General features: G+C 47.6%; 1 protein-coding gene across 2 annotated transcripts; it reads left to right on the plus strand.

The window, feature by feature from the left end:
- The first annotated feature begins 357 nt into the window (after positions 1–357).
- Positions 358–17,533, plus strand: ORAI2 (ORAI calcium release-activated calcium modulator 2). 2 transcript variants are annotated; one of them, XM_015646617.2, is made up of 4 exons: positions 358–1,797; positions 4,179–4,224; positions 6,986–7,226; positions 12,579–17,533. In XM_015646617.2, the coding sequence occupies exons 3-4, from the start codon at positions 6,999–7,001 to the stop codon at positions 13,122–13,124; spliced, it is 774 nt and encodes a 257-aa protein (XP_015502103.1). In that variant the 5' UTR covers positions 358–1,797; positions 4,179–4,224; positions 6,986–6,998; the 3' UTR covers positions 13,125–17,533. The 2 variants fall into 2 exon arrangements, with proteins under 2 accessions (XP_015502103.1, XP_015502105.1); XM_015646619.3 differs by lacking the exon at positions 358–1,797 and adding an exon at positions 2,365–2,432.
- Positions 17,534–18,479: the final 946 nt, after the last annotated feature.

The raw sequence follows: 18,479 nt of genomic DNA on the forward strand, positions 1-18,479 counted from the left end.
TTTTACTTGTAACTCTGGTTTTTGTCTCTTCAGTGTATCTTTAATTAGAAGTGCCTGCTGGCTTTCAGACATGCTCATCCCAGAGCCTTGCATCCAGAACGCGGTGCTACTTCTTCTCAAGCCTTGGTTAATGCCAAATTATTTTAAGCAAAAACAGTAAAAAGGGAGAATCTCTTTTTAGATTTCGTCTTTGTTGAATAGTGCTGCCAGAAATCCTGCTTTTTGTCTGAGCTGGCTTTATGTAATGGCTTCTCCATGGTATTACCGTGGTGGCCTGGAAGCCAATGTGACCAAGTGCAAGTGATGTTTGTGCTTAGTTCCCCTGTGCATATCCAAGGGCTTCAGAGCGGGATAACTTCTGACCTGCCAGGTCCATATCCCTGCTGCCCTTCAGATTAGAGATCTGCATGGAACTGTTTTCTGCTCAATCTCCATGGGGGCAGGTGCTGCAAGTTGTTGCAGTGTTTCATTCAGATGCAGGATTCATTTTCTCTGTGGTGAGATTAGTTACGAGCATTGCTCCACATGAATCCCCCTCAGGGCAGGCAAATCCTGTGAATACTGTGTTGTAGGCTGAGCCACAGAAACGTGAGGGTTTTTTATGGGCAGAGAAGAATTGAGAGTCTCACAAATAAAGATGTTCTGCCTCTGAGCTTGTCAGGCCTTTGAGCTGAGTAAGTGCTGTTCTGCATTAAGCAGAGCAGATACTGCTGAGTGAGGACACGCTTCCCTCAGCCATGAGGAAGGTGAACTCGAGTTTGTCTTGGTGATTGAACAAATTCAGGTTGTGTGGCCCCATCCTGCCTCCCTAAGACGCCCGCGCTGAATTATTCATGCTGTGTTTTCTGGGAATGCTGAGTTTGTAGGTGAAATCCATAAACAGCAAAGAGAGCATGTTGGTGAAGGTGGCATCTGCCTCACGCTCTGTCTCGCCGGGGTGGCTGAGTGTAGCAGTAGGAGCTGCATTTGGTAGGTGTAGCTGTGAATTCCCATAAACACTCTGCCGTGTTGTGCTTGTTTGTGGCAGTACGAGCTCGTTGAGAATACAAAGCACTTCAAAGGGAGGTTTCAAGAGATGTTTCTTCGTTTAGAATAAAATGCAAATACTATGTGACCTCAAAATGGGGAAAACCTCATCCATGGAGTAGAAAAGGGGAAATGCTTCCATGCATAGTAAAATGCTTCCTATTCCAAATAGGGCACCAACAAATCGGTAATAACTTAGAGGCTTGAAACTGCCAAGGAGTTTGACCTGCTTACACTAAATTCGTGCTCTGGGTTCTTTTCTAGAGGAGTCCCTCTCCTTTCTCTGATGGAGATTAACCCTCAAGGGCTAGTTTGCTCTGTTCCGTTTCTACATGTGTCTGTGCAAATGTGGGACCCCGAGAGACAGCAGTGTTTGTGCTGAAACCAAGCAGGGGTATTCCTGCTCTCAGAGGTGAAAAGCACACTCAGGATAACATCTGTCTCTTTATTAGGTTTCTAAGAATTTAAGAATGTTTTTCCTTTGTTCCCTCCCCCAGGCAGAATGGAATTCAGGAAGATGGGATTACCCTGTGATAAAGCTGACCTATTGTGCTGCCTTTCAGCATTTTCTTTATCTCATTTCCAGGGAAGGAACTCCCTCTCTTTCCCATAAGGCTGTCCCTATCCTTTTGATGGGTTTATACAGGATTTCCTGCTGAGTCAATAGCGGAGGAGTGCAGGGAGATAGCAGTCGGGATTCGCAGGGAGCCTGTGCTCAGCCAGAGGAGGTTCAGCCCGGCGGAGGCAGAGCAGCGCTGCCTTTTGACTTATGTAAGTGGCGACTTTTTGCTGTATATTTAATAATTGTAATAAAAGCACATTTGCATCCCATTGCACCAATACCTTCTCTGTGACAAATTTAGAGATAACGCAAGGTCCAGACCCACTAATATCTTTACCAGTGGGTGGGTTTTAGCCCGACTGCGACTTTAGGGAGCCGCAGACATTTTTTATCCCCTACAGATGCATGTCACAGCGGGACCCCCGATCGCTGCGGGAACGGCTCCGTGCCGGGGGGATACCCTTTCCCTGTAACCGCTGAGCCCATCGCCGTTTCGTGGGAACCCCGGACCCCCCCAAGCGGCTCCCCCGCGGGTGCAGGGGGCGAGCGTGGCCCCCGTTCCCCGGGAGGGGCGGGGGGCGCCGGCTGCTGCAGGGCGGGGGTCGCGTCCCCAGGCCCCGCCCCCGCCGCCGAGGGGGCGTGGCCAGTCCGGCCGCGGGCCAATGAGCGAGCGGTCACGTGCGGGGGCGTGGCGGTGCTGCCCCCCCGTTTCCTGCGGGTCACGTGGCCGGTGCCCGGCGTTGCCGTGGCAGCGGCGGAGGCGGCTCCGGCTCCCGATCCCGCTCCTGCTCCGCTCCCGGTCGCTCTCCCGGGGCTCCCGGCACGGCTCCCGGACAGCAGCGCGGTGAGACACGGCCCGCCCCGGGGCCGCATCCCGCCCGCAGGGGGCTCATCCCCAACGGGGCCCGCGCTCTGGGGCTGCGGGTGGCATCCCCTCAGGCGTGTTCGGGGGGTGGCGGGCTGGTCCTGCAGGCGGGGGAGCACCTCCTGCCCGCGGGGCTCCGGGAGGAGGGGGTCTTGTCCTGCCCGAGGTGCTGAGGGGAGTTGGTTTTATCTTGCCTGAATAGAGATTCCCCTGCCTGGGGCGGTGTGGGGGGAACGCGCCTCATCCTGTCCGGCCAGGGGGAATCCCGTGCCGGCATGGTGGTGATGGGATGCGCGCCTCATCCTGCCAAGCTGGGACAATCCCCTGAACCTGGAGGGAGGGGGTGAATGGGAAGAGAAGGGGGTCCCGACCTGTCCGGCCGTGCTTTGGAGGTGCCGTGGCATGCAGAAGGCAGGCCAGCAGCTCCTGGGGGATATATCCGGACAGGACGCTGGGGTGCTGTCGGGGGAACACCTCCAGCATACGGTGCAGGGAAGGTACACCTGGCCCTGGGTGCTTTTGGAAGACGGGATCGAGGGGTTGGGTCCCATCCTGCCTGAGGAGTTGTGGAGGATCCTTGCGATGCTGGATCAGGATGCAGTGGTAGGAGGTTGCGTCCTGCCTAGGAAAGATCCTTTGTCCAGGTTGCCTTTGGAGGGAAAGGTCCTCGCTGGGAGTGGGTCTCATCCTGGCTGGAGGGATCCCCTGTCTGAGGGGAGATTCTCGCTGTGTGGGATCGCCTCCTGCCCAGGGTGTGCTGAGGGTGGCTGGGAAGGAAGCTCCCTGTGAGGAGGATCCCAGCTGTGCTGGTGGGACCAGGGGGTCACATCCTGCCTGAGAAGTGATCCCCTACTGTCACAAGGGTGGGTGGTCGCAGCTATGGGGTGTTCAAACTCTGCCCGGGTACTCCTACACCCCAGGAGTGCTGCTTGGAGGAGTCCCAAGAAAGGAACATAGGAAGGGGTTTCCCAAGGCAAAGACGGCTTGAGCTCATCGGGGTGGAGTAACAGGGCTTGAGGTTTGGCTTAGCCATGCCTGCAGGGGCTTGACCAGTGTTAGACAGAGAAGGAAGGGACTGGCACAAACCCCCAGATCAGTCCGGGGCTGTGGGGCAGAAACCTGGGACTGAGGAGGGGCCTGGCATCCCAAAACCAGGCAGAGGAGCTGCCAGTGCTGCAGAGACAGCGCTCTGTGGGCGACTGAGCACGGCAGTGGTGGGAGGGGGATCTGCTCAGCTCGGCCCTGGTGTGTCGGCTTCATTCCCAGCTGTGGAGAAATCCCCACATGTGCACTGAGATGTGAGGAGGCAAAGACTTTCCCTTTTCCAAAGGACAGTGCTTGGCAGGTTAGGAAAATCCACATAAGGGAGCAATCACAGAGAGCTTTCTGTCCTCCCAATGCGAGATGAAGTGGGGCCAGATGCGTCGGTGGTGCAGTGGAAGTGAGTGAAGACACAGCTGGGATGGACTTAGCCAGGGCTGCCTGAGAAAAAGCTCTCCTGGAGAATTCCTCACTCCCCATCCAGAACTAAACACCCCTGTGCAGTCAAACCCTGTAGAATAGTTATTTCTATAAGAACAAGTGTCCTAAACCTTTAATTTTGCAAGGGAGGAAGGTGAAATCTCCAGAAAAAGCTTCCCCTGATGCAGATGACAGGCTGAAAAGTATTTCCAGAGTAAAACTGCTCCAGCTCATGTAAACCGCTTCTTTGGTCTTGTGTTTCAGCCCTTGGAGCCCTCCACCCAGTCCCTCCATGTCCATAGCCAGCAAGGTGAGTTTGACTTCCTGGCACTGCTTATTTGGGTTACATTTGTGTTTATGGATTTCATTCTGAAGCTGTTTACTTATTTGAGAACATCTCTTAAGCTGCTCCAGAGCAAAAATTCAGCCTTATGGTATTTTTAGCTTATTTTTCTAAGGGAAGAAGCAGATGTGATTGGGTTCTCTTGCCCTCTCTCTGTAACCTCTGAATTCATTTGTCTTTTTAATGGAATTTGTCCCAGGGGTCAAAGTTTCCTACATAGAAACTTCCTAAGTATTTTATGAAAACAAATGACAGAGACCACTGTCCCAGCTGGGGACAAAGGGAGTGAATTCATTCCATGCTATGCATTGCAGGATCCACACAGGATGTTGTCACAAGAAACAGCTTCATAATTTTGCTGCTCACAGATTGTTTCTTCCTCCAATCCTCCCAGGAGGCTTTTTTATTCTGTGAAATAGGTGATTCTTGCCTTTTCTGGAAACACGGATCAAGCAGGAAGATTTGTCCCTGTTATTGTTCCTCTTCTTGTTTTTATTATAGCATGAATGTTCTAGTATGCTTTTCTGTTTGTTTGTTTGGGGGGGGTTGGTTTTGTTACTTTTAAATATTTTGAAAATTCCTGAGCAGTCAGGAGCCTTCTTGGAGTGTTCCAGGGGCTGTAATAACAGCCTTGTCAAAACCTGCCCAGGAATCATCCTGTGCTGCCATCCTTGTTATGTCTGAGGGGACTGGAACCTGAAAACCCCGCCGTGTTCAGGAGGAACAATCTTGGATCTGCAGTGCTTTATTTGCTATTCTTTGTTATTGTGCCTGAGACAGCTTCCTTCCCTTTTAGTAACAGCATTCAGAGTTGTGGGCAGTTGTTCTTTTGATCTTTGCCACTTCTCCAAGTCCCCCAGCAGTCATGGCTTTATTAGCTGTCCACAGCTAATAAAGGGAGCTGGGGGGACGCAGGCAGGGCTGAAAGGTTCTTGTGACCTTGAGAGGTGGTGCTGGGACTAATTAGTGCCACACCAGGTGTGATTCTGGGCAGCATCTCCTCCTCCTGGGAGCTGGGGAATGTTTTATAGCCAGAAGGTGCAGATCTGGTGTCTGCTTCCACCACAGCGCTCAGTGGTGGAGTTGTGAGTGAGGGTATTAAACAAGGAATCGTGGTTTCCATTCTTTGGAAGGCTGAGTAAGTTTCAGATATCTGTCAGAGCTGAGAAATTTTTGCACAAAACATTCCATGGATGTTGTTCTGTGTCTGGGGATCACCAGAGCCATTTGGCAGCAGCCTGGGACATGATGCTCTAAGGCATCCACCACTTGAAATACTCTTGATGCTTTCATACATCTCTCAGTGTAATCCCTTGAATCTGAAGATGATGGAATTTCCTGGAAGCAGCTTGCTTTCCCCCTCGAAATTGCCTTTTCCTTTCCCTGTGCTCAGAGCCACCAGTGGAAGTAAGGGAACAAGATTCTTGGTCAGATGTGGCTGATAAATGGAGTGTGAGTAGCTCAGGAAATTTAACTTCCCACTGCAAAAGCTTGGGAAGTTCATTTGTTAACTCTCCACAGCATTCAACTCAGTCATTATTGGGGGAGTTTGGGAGAGAACTGTGCTCATTTAAACCGAGCTTTGATGAGCAGTGGTTTAACTGAGAGAAAAACTGGTGTGCTGGTTTGAAAGTAAACCAGGGAGAGAGATTAACCCCCACACAAATCCCTTGAGAAAGACTTCAGGCTGGGGTTACAGTTAATAGAAATATTACAATAGATGCAATGATATAGAAAAAGTGGCTTAAACCCTGGATAACAGAGTACAAGCTGGCCCATGTTGGTCGGGGTGGTGGCTGCAGTCTGATTAAGCAGTGGTTGCAGTGCTGTTGGAGTTGGCTGTAGTTTTTGGAAAGCGATGGTTCTGTGGATGGTCTGGTCCTCCTGCAGAAGTTCGGGTCCTCCCCTGCATGTCCAGTGGTGGTGGTGCTCATGTCCTCCCCCAGGGCGGGGAATTTCACAGTGGAATGATGTGATCCTATGAGTCACTGGATATTTTGGGTCCTGTTGAGCCATTATGGCCCATTGGCAGGGATGACACCAGTGGGCTGGGTGTAGTTATCACAGCTGAGTGAACCGATTTGTGAAGACAAAGAAACACCACCCTGCCATGCAGGGTTTGCCTCCTTCCTTTATCTAACACCCAGCTTGTAACCTGGGGGATTGCATCTCCTGCAAGCGGCCATTAGCAGTTCATCACGAATAATGTAGGTGGGAGTAGAATACACAGTTTGGTTTCACCCCACATTGTAACCCAGGAGGAATAGTTTCCAAAGAAGGAGCAAAAAGTTTTGTATTTTTTTGGTTTGGTACTCTTACAGAGATGCATTTGGAGCCAGCCCATGATGCACTGGGAAATGAACTGTCAACTCAAAGATAAGATGGGGGGCCAAGTGTATTTATGTAAAACAATTTTTTATGAGCGAGAAGGAATTTAAGGGCAAAGTTGAGGTGCCTGCTCTGAAATGAAAATCCAGATGCTGTGCAGCCTTCCTGAATTCCTGCTGGAATAGTTCCCGGGTGTCCTTTTGTAATATTTCCTGGTTGTCGTGGTAATTTTTGGCAATTATGGATGGTCTTTTCTCAGTTCTGTCTTCCAAGTGTGATGTTATTCGGTCTATCATTTTCCACTGACTAAGGGCAACTTTGTTCAACTGCAGCTTTTCCAGTGGTTGATGCTCATCCTGTCCACCACCCGCTCTTGAACACGACTGTTTTGTTCCCTCAGCATTTCTCTCACCATGAGTTCTGAATTAAACGTTCCGGTGGATCCTTCCACTCCTGCTTGCTGCTCTGAGCCTGGCACAAAGGGCATGGATTATCGGGACTGGGTCCGGCGCAGCTACCTGGAATTGGTCACCTCCAACCACCACTCCGTTCAAGCCCTTTCCTGGAGGAAGTTGTACCTGAGCCGAGCCAAACTGAAAGCCTCCAGCAGAACCTCTGCTCTGCTCTCTGGATTTGCAATGGTAATATGTGTTTTATGGCTTTTTGAACTGTTAAGGTTTTTGGGTTGCCTCAAATCAACTATTAATCAGTGTTTTTCTCATGGGAAGAAGCAGGGAGTTGCTTCCTGAAGAGACAGGAGGCATCTGCCTGGGGACTTCTATTTGGCTGCTGCTGTAAAGTTTGAAGCTGGCTCTCTCACTGCAGCAGGGATACATGAGCTGTCTGACAGCCAACCCACACACTCCCAAGTCAGACCTTTAAAAATACTAATCCCCTACCTGCAAGTGATCCTAAGTGCTCCAGCAGCATTGCTAAACAACCCAGGACCTCCTTTGGCCCCGAGGCTGTCCAGTGCTGGCTGACCTCAAGGCTGCTCTTGGGTGTGGAGCACTGTCAGGCCCCTGTGGTTGCTGTGGTCCTGAACGTTATTTTAATTTCTCTGCGTGTTTTCTCAGGTCACGGTGTCTAAAATAAGGTGGAGGTTGGGTCACAGTCTGCCAAAGTGAAGTTTGCATAGCGTGATCAGGGAGATCGTGTTCTGCCACTGAGGTGTGAGAAGAGGTCCTGAGCCTCAGACTTGGTGTCAGAGGGCTCTGCAGCCTGCAGGGAGCCAAACCTGGTATATTTTTGTCAGTGCTGCCTATTGGAAGTGATCCCTGGTGCTTGCTTTCCTCTGTGCAGCACTTGGGTGTTATTTGGAAGTGATTTGCATAGGTCAGAACCATGTCACAAGTGAGCAAATAAACAAGGCTGAGACAGTCAGTGGTCCAGTGCTCAGGCCTGTCTGAGCTGTGTGTTAAAACACCACCATGCTGTGCCAGTGGGAGCCCCTTTATCTCCCCTCATCTTTTGCTTACTGGGAGTGAGAATTGAAACCAGTTTGGGGGAAGTTTCCTGTTCAGGAAGTGGGCAGGTCAGGTTGTTTGTTTCCCGAGGTCTGTCAGCAGAGGGGCAGAGGGCAGTGCCTGGATGGCGTGGGACATGATGTGAAGATGTTTCATTCTGCAGCTCAGAAACTGGAAGGGAAAGACAGATCTCAGGAACTTTCCAGATTGCTTTTCTTGTTTTATTTTAGCTTCTTCCGCTGCTCTTTCCTCCCCCAGCCCCCTAAATCATGAATCATCCATAACATTACAACAGCCTGGGATGATGGAGTTGGTCACCCAAAGTGAAGCTGGGAAGCTGCAGGCGGGGGTTTCAGTGGGAGCAGGCTGGAGTGCAGACAGGGTGCTCAGTTGCTTTGTCATTGCTCTCCACTCACTGGCTGTGTGCAAAAGATGCTCTTAAAAGCTTTTCACAAAGTCTGTGTTGGTTTGTAACCAAGCTTGTGTGGTTCTGCGGGGGCAGAAAGTCTCTGCTCTTTCTGAGAAAGCTGGACGATGTCCTGTAGTCTTCTCTCATGCAGGAGTTTTCTTACTCTAAAAAGCCTTTCACATGCATCCCTTATGTGCCTCGGAAGTGGAGTTCTGTTGTGTCTGTTGTCTTTTGCATGATTATTAAATTAACATTTTGTGTTGCTGGGGAGTGATCTACCAGCATGGTCACACACGGTGTCCCTGCTGGTGGGGTGTGCTGTCACTGGCACCACTGGGACTCTGCTTTGCAACCCACCCACACTGCAGGGCTGAACCACATCTCTGAAAACAAAGCACACTTTCTCAGCTCTCACAGCAGAAAGTTGCTGAAAGTCCTTGGCAAACACTCAAAATTAACCACTGGTATTATATTCTCTTTGAACTGTTTAAAGTGCAGTTGAATATACACAGGTACAAGTAGTGTTAATTATGCTCACTAGCCTAACATAAGAAATAAACCTGAAATCAGTAAGAAATAAAATCTCTTGCAATTAGGAATTCTCTTTATTAGCAAGCTTTTTTCCCCAGCTGATTGGAAGGCTGAGGTGTTTGTTCCTCCTGGGTTATTTCTCCACTGGTACACAGGAATTTAGCACACGGATGTTTACTCTCTAATAAGAGCACCTCTTTGGCTATTGATGAAAGAAGAGAAGTTATTTAGAGATAAATAGGTGTAGACGTGGCACTTAAGGACATGGTTTAGCGGTGGACTTGGCAGTGCTGGTGTAATGGTTGGATTCTGTGAGCTCAAAGGTGTTTTCCAGTCTGAAGGATTCTGTGACTCTATTAAACAATTTCCCCAAAGCCTTGAGTGCATTTAACTACGTAAACAAATGTCATCCAGGGCTTGGCTGTTGCTTTAGTTACCTCCCTGTCGGTGTGTTTGATGCAAGCTAGCTCCATATTGGCTGAAATTATTGCGAGCTGATGGATATTTAATCAACAGGCCATGGCTGTGATCCAGCTCCTTCTGGACAGGCTGCAGAATAATGCAAACCTTCCTCGTTACCATCTCTGGTATTTCTGGCAGAGCACTGGGCCAGGTCTGTTTGGAGGTGGGCTGTAGGGCAGCTGCATCTGCCCTGAGGAAGCTGCAGATAAAGGAAATTCAGAGGAAGCTTAGGAAACCTCCTTAATAATTTTCCTGATGGAAGTAAGAGCTATTACTGTTAATCCATCTTCTCAATACTTAGCCAATTGATACAGGATATGTGTATGATTAAAAAAAAACCCCAAAACAAAACAAAAACCCTGACAGATCTACTGGAGTGATTGTTTTTACAGTCTGCCAAACCATCTGTGTGAATGTGTCATGGTTTATGTTAAGCCATTTGTCATCCTTTTGCTTGATATTATCTGTCCTGGTCTAAATTTCTCAAGATGAGTAACATCTTTGTTGTGGACAGTCTGAGCTATACTGGTCTAAATCCCACCATCATTGCATGTAATTTAATTGCAGTTTAATTCTAAAATGTTGTGAGCCCTTGATCCTGTAATTCTGGAGTTCAGCTGGGTTATTCTCAAGCTTAAAATTAAGCCTGTGCTGAAATATCCCATGGCTTGGCAGAGAGCTCAGCCTTGCAAAGTTGCTTCTGGGAAGAGGTTAAAATAAAGGGGGTTATTACATGGAAGAGTATAATTGTATCAAACATGACATATTAATAGTTTTACAGGCTAGGCAGCATATTTAATGATTTTTAAATGGGTTATGTCAGCTTGTCCTCTTTCTCTTATCCCGGTCAGGGAATGACATGACAGCCTGTGCTGGGTAAAGCAATAAGAGCTCACTCACCTTTGCAGTACGTGTTTGGGTTAAATGAAGTGTTTTTCTGCCTTGCTGCCCTATCTGGATTGTTGGTGTTTTTCACTGAAATACCTCTTACTGAGCCATCAGTCAGTGTTAAAAATTCATCACATTGCACAGCTGAAGCTCGCCCTGGGGAATAGGTTAGTCTGGGAGGAAACATCCAATTAGCTGAAAAGTGCTGCTCATGTGAAGGATAACAAGCAGAAATTGATATGTTGACATCAGCCAGGCTTTCAGCTTTAATATAAAGCTATAAATTGGACATGCAGGTACAATTCCCATTCAGCTGTGTCTCTGGGTATTACAGCACCCCATAATGAACAATGTACCTGCAGGTTTTCCTGGCTGATGGGGCGTGACTGGCAGCCACAGTGCTGTACAAATTCATTGTACAGTGAAGCAGAGAATAAGTCTGATCTCCTCCCTCCCAAATCAATATAAGGGGAACTGCAAAGGGAACGTACACAAGGCAACGTGGAATCTGTTCTAATTAAATTGACCTTGCTATTGATAGTGAAGCCAGTTCTGTGTTAGGATTTTCTCTGCTGTACAACAAGAACTACTGTAAATTGCAACCAGGAGCTGATAAAAACAAACAAAAGTAAAACTGTGAGTTGTTCATGATCAGAACAGAAGGCTGGGAATGCCCAAGAGCTGTCAGAGTATTTTTGGTGTCTCTAATGTCTTAAATAGTTGATGCAGCTCTAAAATCCAGACTTGTAGAGATTGACCATTTTCCACACGTGTTGTATCTTGTTTGCTGGTAAATGTGTTCAGACTTGACTGTGATCTGATGGGTTTCAGAGCAAATGTAAGGCAGCAGTCATGCCAGCTGGTTTCCATTCCTTTTAATCCTTTCAAGGCTTCCAACAGGGACAACATGAGCATACCCCTAATCTTCCAGTGCCTAAATAATATTATGAACAAAGTAATGCCAGAGCAAGTGGTGCAGGTGATTATACATAGCCTGAAATGGCTACTCAGGGGAGTCTCATGTGAAACCTGGATAACATAATCATGAGTCAGTTCTGCAAAAATCCTTCTGTGTCCCAGAATCAAGTGCAGATTTGAAACTTTGCCTTCTCATGATGTTCTTTTAGAGGGCTTCTTTCCAGCAAGCTGTGCTGTGCTGGAGCAGCAGGTCAGCTGGGATCACCAGAGGTTTTCCTTGCTGCCAAGAGAGTTAACTTCTCTGCAAATCTTGAAGTGCAGCTACAAGATCCAAGCCAGCTGCTAGAGAGGAATGTTTGGTAGTCTTGTCCACTGCTTTTGTATCTTTTCTTAGCAGAAGGTTTGTGCAGTCCTTTCAGGGATGCCACCACACAGAAGTACTGGTTTGCTTCACAGGTAACTTAATTAATTGTAAAAATTCTTATGCTAAACCAGTTAACAGGACTCCAGTTCTGATCTCCAAAGAGCCTTCTGCTCCCTTGCACATATTCTGCTTCTTAAGCTTTATTTGATTAAAGTAAAAATAGCTTTAGAGACCTGCTGTGTGATAGCTCTTGTTTGGGGAAGCAGACTCCTGAGTTGCTGAGCACACCCATAAGCCAGTAGCTGTCCACTTCTGCTGGGTGTATCACTAAGTTATTACCTCTCAAGGGAGAAATTTGAGGATATAAATAACTTAAAAGTTATTTATCTGCGCATATTTGTAATAAAAACAAACGTAAACTGTTCTGAGAATAGAAGGCAGTTATTTTAACTATGGGCTAACTTAAATTGTAAAGTAGCTTGTGTGCTTCCCATGGTGGGTAGTGAAACCTGGCTGGCCACTGGCAAGAGGAGCTGCTTGGTTTTGCTTTTCTTTACACGCCTGAAGTTGAAACTTCCTGTGCTGCAGCCACAAGGAAGGAGTGGCAGTAGAGGGTGTGATGGTGGGTTATAGCAGGCTGGTAGCTGCCTCCCAGCCCTGTGTGGCATCTAATTAACTCCTTCTGCTGTGTGCTGGGTTTGGGGCAGTTCCTGTGGCTCGTGGTGGCAAGGAGAGATGTGTTTTATGAGAAAACCACGGTCTCAGAAAGGCCACAGCGCTTGGTGCGTGCTCCTCATGGGTGACAGAAGTGATCCATCTGGGCTGCCATTCCAAAAAGCTCTGGAGTGTGTACTTGACCTTAGGTGTTCTTCCTGAATCAAGATGCTTTCCTGGCTGAAAGCCTTGATAAGAGGAAAGCCAGCAGGTGTTGACAATCTCTTTGTTCCTTCCCCAGGTCGCCATGGTGGAGGTACAGCTGGAGGTGCAGTACAAGTACCCCCAGATGCTGCTGATCGCCTTCAGCGCCTGCACGACGGTGCTGGTGGCCGTTCACCTCTTTGCCCTCCTCATCAGCACCTGCATCCTGCCCAACGTGGAGGCCGTGAGCAACATCCACAACCTGAACTCCATCAGCGAGTCCCCCCACGAGCGCATGCACCCCTACATCGAGCTGGCCTGGGGCTTCTCCACCGTCCTGGGAATCCTCCTTTTCCTTGCTGAAGTCGTGCTCCTGTGCTGGATAAAATTCCTGCCCGTGGGCTCCATCCTGAAAAACGAGACCACCAACGTGGAGAAGCCCAGCAGCCACGCAGGTTGGCAGTCAGCACTGGTGTCCACCATCATCATGGTCCCCGTGGGTCTGATTTTTGTCGTCTTCACCATCCACTTCTACCGCTCTTTGGTGCGGCACAAAACGGAGAGGCACAACCGGGAGATCGAGGAGCTCCACAAACTGAAAGTGCAGCTGGATGGGCATGACAGAGGCATGCAGGTGGTGTGACAGAGCCTGCTCACAGCTCAGCCAGGGCTGAGAGCACAATACCTGGTCTGCTGCTTGGTGAGATGCACCAGGGATGGATTTTCTTGAGGCTTAAATCTGTAAATGCTACTTGCCTGCCATTTCTATCTGTGGGTTCTTGTGCTGTTCCACATGCTGGGGGCTCTGCCCTGGTTCTGGTCCCACACACTTGGTACTTAAGTTGACACTGCCATGGTGTTCAAGGTCAAAACTTTATCTACCTTAACATTGGTAGCCAAAAATCTGTATTTTTTACAAATGCAATATTCCGTTGCCAAGAGTGAAACTGTGTCGGCTGTCCCAAGAGCCAGAGTGTGTGTGTGTGTGTGTGAGAGTGAGTGTGTGTGTGTAGGACCTGTCTTACATGTCAGAACTCCCTGGCTGTCAGTGCAGCCACAATTAGCTGGCAGCTCATTCCTAGAGCAGAGCTGATTAATGTGGGTACCTGCAGCTGACTCAAGGACATCCAGGAAAGCACAACAGAAACTGAGAATGTGGATCACCATTGTCCCAAAGCAAGTATTCCATAAATACATAACCAGAAGGAAAATAGCTTTAGCTTTTATGTTCTTTTCTTGCCATTCTTTGCTAGGTTTTTAAAGCTTGGGATGTAGAATTCTGAACTGCAGGAGGCTTGGGAAGTTCTCTCATACTTTCCTCAGCAGCATCTGTCATCTTAGGTTGAATAAGTGCCAAGATCATGTGTTTTTTCCCAATAAGAGGCAAAAGTGCCCAGGGAAGGCTTACAGGTGTTTTAGTTTTAACAAGGACATTCTTAAAACAGAACAGTGACAGGGAATTTAATGAGAGAAGACTTTGAAGGACTAACAAAGCAAGTTTCAAGGAGGTAAAGGAATGACAGCAAGTATTGTAGAAATCTGCCACTGTGTCTTCTTCATTTGTGCATTGCTCTGATGCCTTTTGCCTGGTTTGCTGGAGAGAACAAGCCCAGTCCTGTGTTATTTCATCATTTGGGGTTTTGTTTTGCTTTTGGTTTTGTTTTTTTTTTTTTTTTCTTTTTTTTTAATTGGCTGTAGCATTTTTCTGTCAGAAATGAATGCTTCCCTCTCCCTCCACCAAAGCACTCAACTCCTCTGGTGGAACCTGGAGCTGTCCTGGCGTGCCTGATGGAGCTGGATCTGGCAGGAATGTTGTGTACCATTAAAGAGCTATCCCTTTCCTTTGAGCTCATTTCTTTTTTCAGCAGCTGAGACAATGACACTTGCATGTCTGTGTTGCTTAGCAAGGGAAGCCTGTAAATTCCATAGCATCATCGTGGGTGAAAACTTCTGTAAAAAACACCCCGATTTTAGGATTTTTGGTAACTTTGTGGAGAGAAAAGAGTGTTTTGCAATCATCAGCTCTTTTAAGGGAAAGTCAGGCTTTCTGACACAGAGGGCTGCAAGAAGCATAAGCACATTTTCTTGGCCCTGATCCTGTGCTGGTTTCCTCCTCCTCTGCACTCCAAAACTGCAGTTTCAGAATCTCTGAGGCCTTATAGGTTTCTGAAGTCATTAAGGATGTTTATAACATTCTATTTAACCCTGGGCCCTTATTCCACTGGGATTTGAGGGCTCTAATGGCAGTGTATTACATGTCAGCTTCCCAGAAGGGAGAGTACATGCAAACCCCAGGGCAGCAGGGTGAGACTATCCCAATATTCCCCTCTGGTGAGGGCCTTGGGAAGCCAACTCTCATCTCTCTTGTTTACATGCGAATGTGAGCATTGCTGAACAAGTTGCTTAGCACTGTGTCTGTGGCTTTCATCTGCTGTTCTTGCTGCAGTTGGCATGTACCATATTGGCTGATGTGCAGCAAAGAAAATAGTCTTTGTGTGCTAAATGACTAATCTGTACTCATGTGCATATGCAAAAAAAAAAAAAGGGAGTGTCCTCCAGGAAGTGAGGTGGTCGTGAAATTCATATCAACTCCCCAGGACTCTGCCCTCTCTCCCTCCTCTTTTTACCATAATAAAAATTAAAAGGTTTATACAACAGAATCAGAGTTGAGTTTTCTGCCAAGTGCTACACGTGTTGGCTCCTCTACCAACAGAGTTTCTGTTGAGAGGCCAGAGCCAGACCAGATGGGATGAGTCTCTTATCTGTACTTTGTACTCTTCTTTAACATCAGTAATAGTAGAACCTTGTGTGCTGAGGGCCTCAGAAGGCTGTCAAAGAAAGTATTGCACCATTTTTGCAATATCTTTTTGAAAAGAGTCCCCCTGTGCATTCAGTGCTGCAAAAGCAGTGCAGTTTGTCTAGAAACAGATAGATCATTCATTTAATTTTTTGCAAACATAATAAACTTCAGCAAATTGAGAAAAGCAGCAGAAATTGCTTTGATTTTGTAGATTAACTCTTTCAGGCTTGGGTGGGATTGCATTCAAGATCAGCCTCAAGACAGCACATCTGTGACTGGAGTGGGACCACCTTACTCCAGGAGTGAGTCTGAGGTGCAGTTTGGGATGGTGTCCCAAGGGCAAATGCTCCTAAAACAGAATTATAATGTGCTTTCCTGTCTTTGCTTGCAGCCATTTCTTGTGTATTTCTGGGCACTGAGTTCTCCCTGCCATAGGAAGCTCATGGGGGTATTTTTGCTCTTCTCAAGGTTACCCATTCAGCCATTGCTTTTCTTTCTCCTGCCTCTGTTTTTGCAATTTATTTACATTTGCACCACTGTTGGGTCCAGATTTGTGTTGTAGAAATGTTACCTGTGGTACCAGCCACGGGAGTTCATCCATAAAGGAAGGAGTAGGGATGTTGTAGTTGTCCAGCTGGGTATTTCTGTGCTACAACACCAGAAAATCCTCCTTGCTCCTGCTGCTGCCCCTGTGGCTGTCAGCAGATTGCCATCAGTCAAGCCAGCCTTTCCACACTGTCCCTGCTGTCCCAGCAGGGCTGGCAGCTCTCTGTGTCACGTCTGGGTCTGTCTGCCCGTGCCTGGCCACGTCTGTCCTGTGCTGTCACCTCTCTTTCGTTCCTGGGGTGTCTGTCGTTCTTGGAGTGTCCCAGGTTTTGTGTGGCTGCAATCCTGCAATTCCTGCATGGAGATGGCTCTACCAAGGGTTCCACTCTCAGCTGGGGACGTGTTGAGGATCTCCCCTGGCGTGTGTTGGCTTTCTGCACCAGCTTTGGGCTCTGGCTCACTGCAGTCTGGGGTGGCTGCTGCCCTAATTCTCAGCCCCATTGGGCTGTGGCTCTCTGGACCAGCTTTGTTTGAGCTGTTTCTCCAATTCTTGCACTGGAGCTTAGCACAGGGACAGCCATGATCTTGCTTCAGAGTCTTCCTCCAGACTTTTTTTGGCCAGTTTTTGCCCAGCAGGAAAATGCCTCTGCTGGCTCCAGCAGAGCCTGCAGTCCTCTGCAGGGACCCTGCCTGCCCACTCTAAAGCAGGGAAGGAACTCTCAAGGACAGGAGAACAACAATTCTTTGTATCATTCCCGTGCACTGGCCTTGGTTAGGAGGCAATTCCTCTCTCCCTTTAGCAGAGCAAAGAAAGGGGCACGACCTCGAGCTGGAGGGATCAGGATCGGGTTCTCTCTTTGCAGTATTCAGTGGCAGCTCTCACTCTGATCTCCCTATTTTTAACATCGCCCCGGGCCAGGGCTGGCTCCCTGTTCCAGTGGAGAGATGTCTCAGAGACATCTCTCTGTTAGGGATGGAGCAATGCTGGATTTGAGCATGTGAGCGCTCACATACCTGGGAGTGTTTCTGGAGAGCACCTGGGTGGGTACAGCTGCAGAGCAAACATCCTTCCCCATCCTTCCCCATCCTTCCCCATCCTTCCCCATCCTTCCCCATCCTTCCCCATCCTTCCCCATCCTTCCTTTTCCTGGCTCTGGGATGTGGGGATGGGCAATCCCAGGTTGCCTCGAGGTTACCTGTGCTGGGGGGTGGAGGTGCTCCTCCTGCCTTTCACCATGTGTTTTCTTTTCTTTTCCTGCCTTCAAGCAAACAAGCAAACAAAAGACCTTGGAGTTTCCTTGCTGCTGTAGATTCCTTATCTTTTAAATCTCATTGCATCAACTTCTAAGACAGCTTCCTCAACACCCCCTCAAGCTGCAATCAAACTCAGCTGGGCCAGAAGATATTTTCTGATTAACTCACAGGTCCTCTATAGCCATTTCAAAGCAGTTTCAGTAATTAAAATTGACTGGCTGGATTTGGAGAGTATTTCCCTGAATCTGTGTGTCCAGCTGGGAGCTTGCTTTCTGCCCAGAGGTGTGACAGCCATGAGTGCTAAGAGAAAAAAAAAACAAACTGTATTTTAGCTTTGCCTATTCTTGTCTTACCACTGCATGAACAATATTTAATGTAGAACAACGAATGTATCTCAATTATTGTCCAGCTGTGTGAGAGAAACTGGATAAACTTGCTCACTTTTATGCTTCTTGGTGATTTCAGACTGATTTTTTTGAGAGGCAGCTCAAGTCCTCCAGCATCCTCTATGGGTTAACTTGGGTTCTGCCTTTTTGAAAAAAAACTTGGTCAGATATTATCATTCTCCTTTTGCAATGCACAAGGAGATAACAATTAGATGCACTTCCTTTTAATGAGGATCTGGGTCTTGTGTTTTACAAGAAGGTTAAGGAGACAAAGAACTATAACAGGAAGACCATTAAAGTTTGTCTACTGTTAGTAATACCAGCTTAGTGGACAAAATTACTTCTAAGAGCTCATTAAGATTAAAACATCTTCATACTTTTCTCAGATTTCTATGGTACTTGACAGTAAGTTGTTTATGTTTTGTGACACTGTAAACCAGGATTTTGTGGCATTTTTTTCTGATTTTCTGGCTTTTTAGGAGAGAATGTACGTAAAGTTTTAAGGAGTAATACTGAACAGATGGGTGTGCAATTGCATTTTGATCTAAGGATGATTCCCAAGAGGCTGTTTAAAAGGTGAAAAATGTCAAAAGGCACAGCAATGCCTGTGTAGTGACTGGATTAAGTTCTGGGCTTCAACAACACCAAGAAAATGCCCTCACTTTTTGGCTCAGTATTTAATTATTTGCATTTTTTCACATTTAAGATACCAGCTAGGAAGAGCTGGAATCTTCTGCCAAGAACAGCAGCTTCCTGTATAGTTTAATCAAGGCAGAAAAATTCAGCCAGCAAATGCAGAGCACAAGATGAACTAACACTGTGTAAGTTATTGTGGCAATCTGATTCATCAGAATCCATCATCTGCTTTCACTGTCGAGAGAATGGAGCAGCAGGGACACACACAGAAAGTGTTTTAGCAGCCTGAGAGCACAATATAAATGTAAAAGGGAGCGTTGGAAATTGGGGCCAAGCATTAATGGCAACACTTTGCTGCAGTGTGGTGAGCAGAGAG

Source organism: Parus major, chromosome 19 (genome assembly GCF_001522545.3).
Source record: "Parus major isolate Abel chromosome 19, Parus_major1.1, whole genome shotgun sequence".
Classification (NCBI taxonomy): Eukaryota; Metazoa; Chordata; class Aves; order Passeriformes; family Paridae; genus Parus; species Parus major.

Excerpts from the sequence above, each read along its gene's own strand:
- ORAI2 (XM_015646617.2), top strand. The coding sequence starts at position 6,999 with ATGAGTTCTGAATTAAACGTTCCGGTGGATCCTTCCACTCCTGCTTGC. Across the intron at positions 7,227-12,578 it reads TGCTCTCTGGATTTGCAATG|GTCGCCATGGTGGAGGTACA; the intron begins GTAATATGTGTT and ends TTCCTTCCCCAG.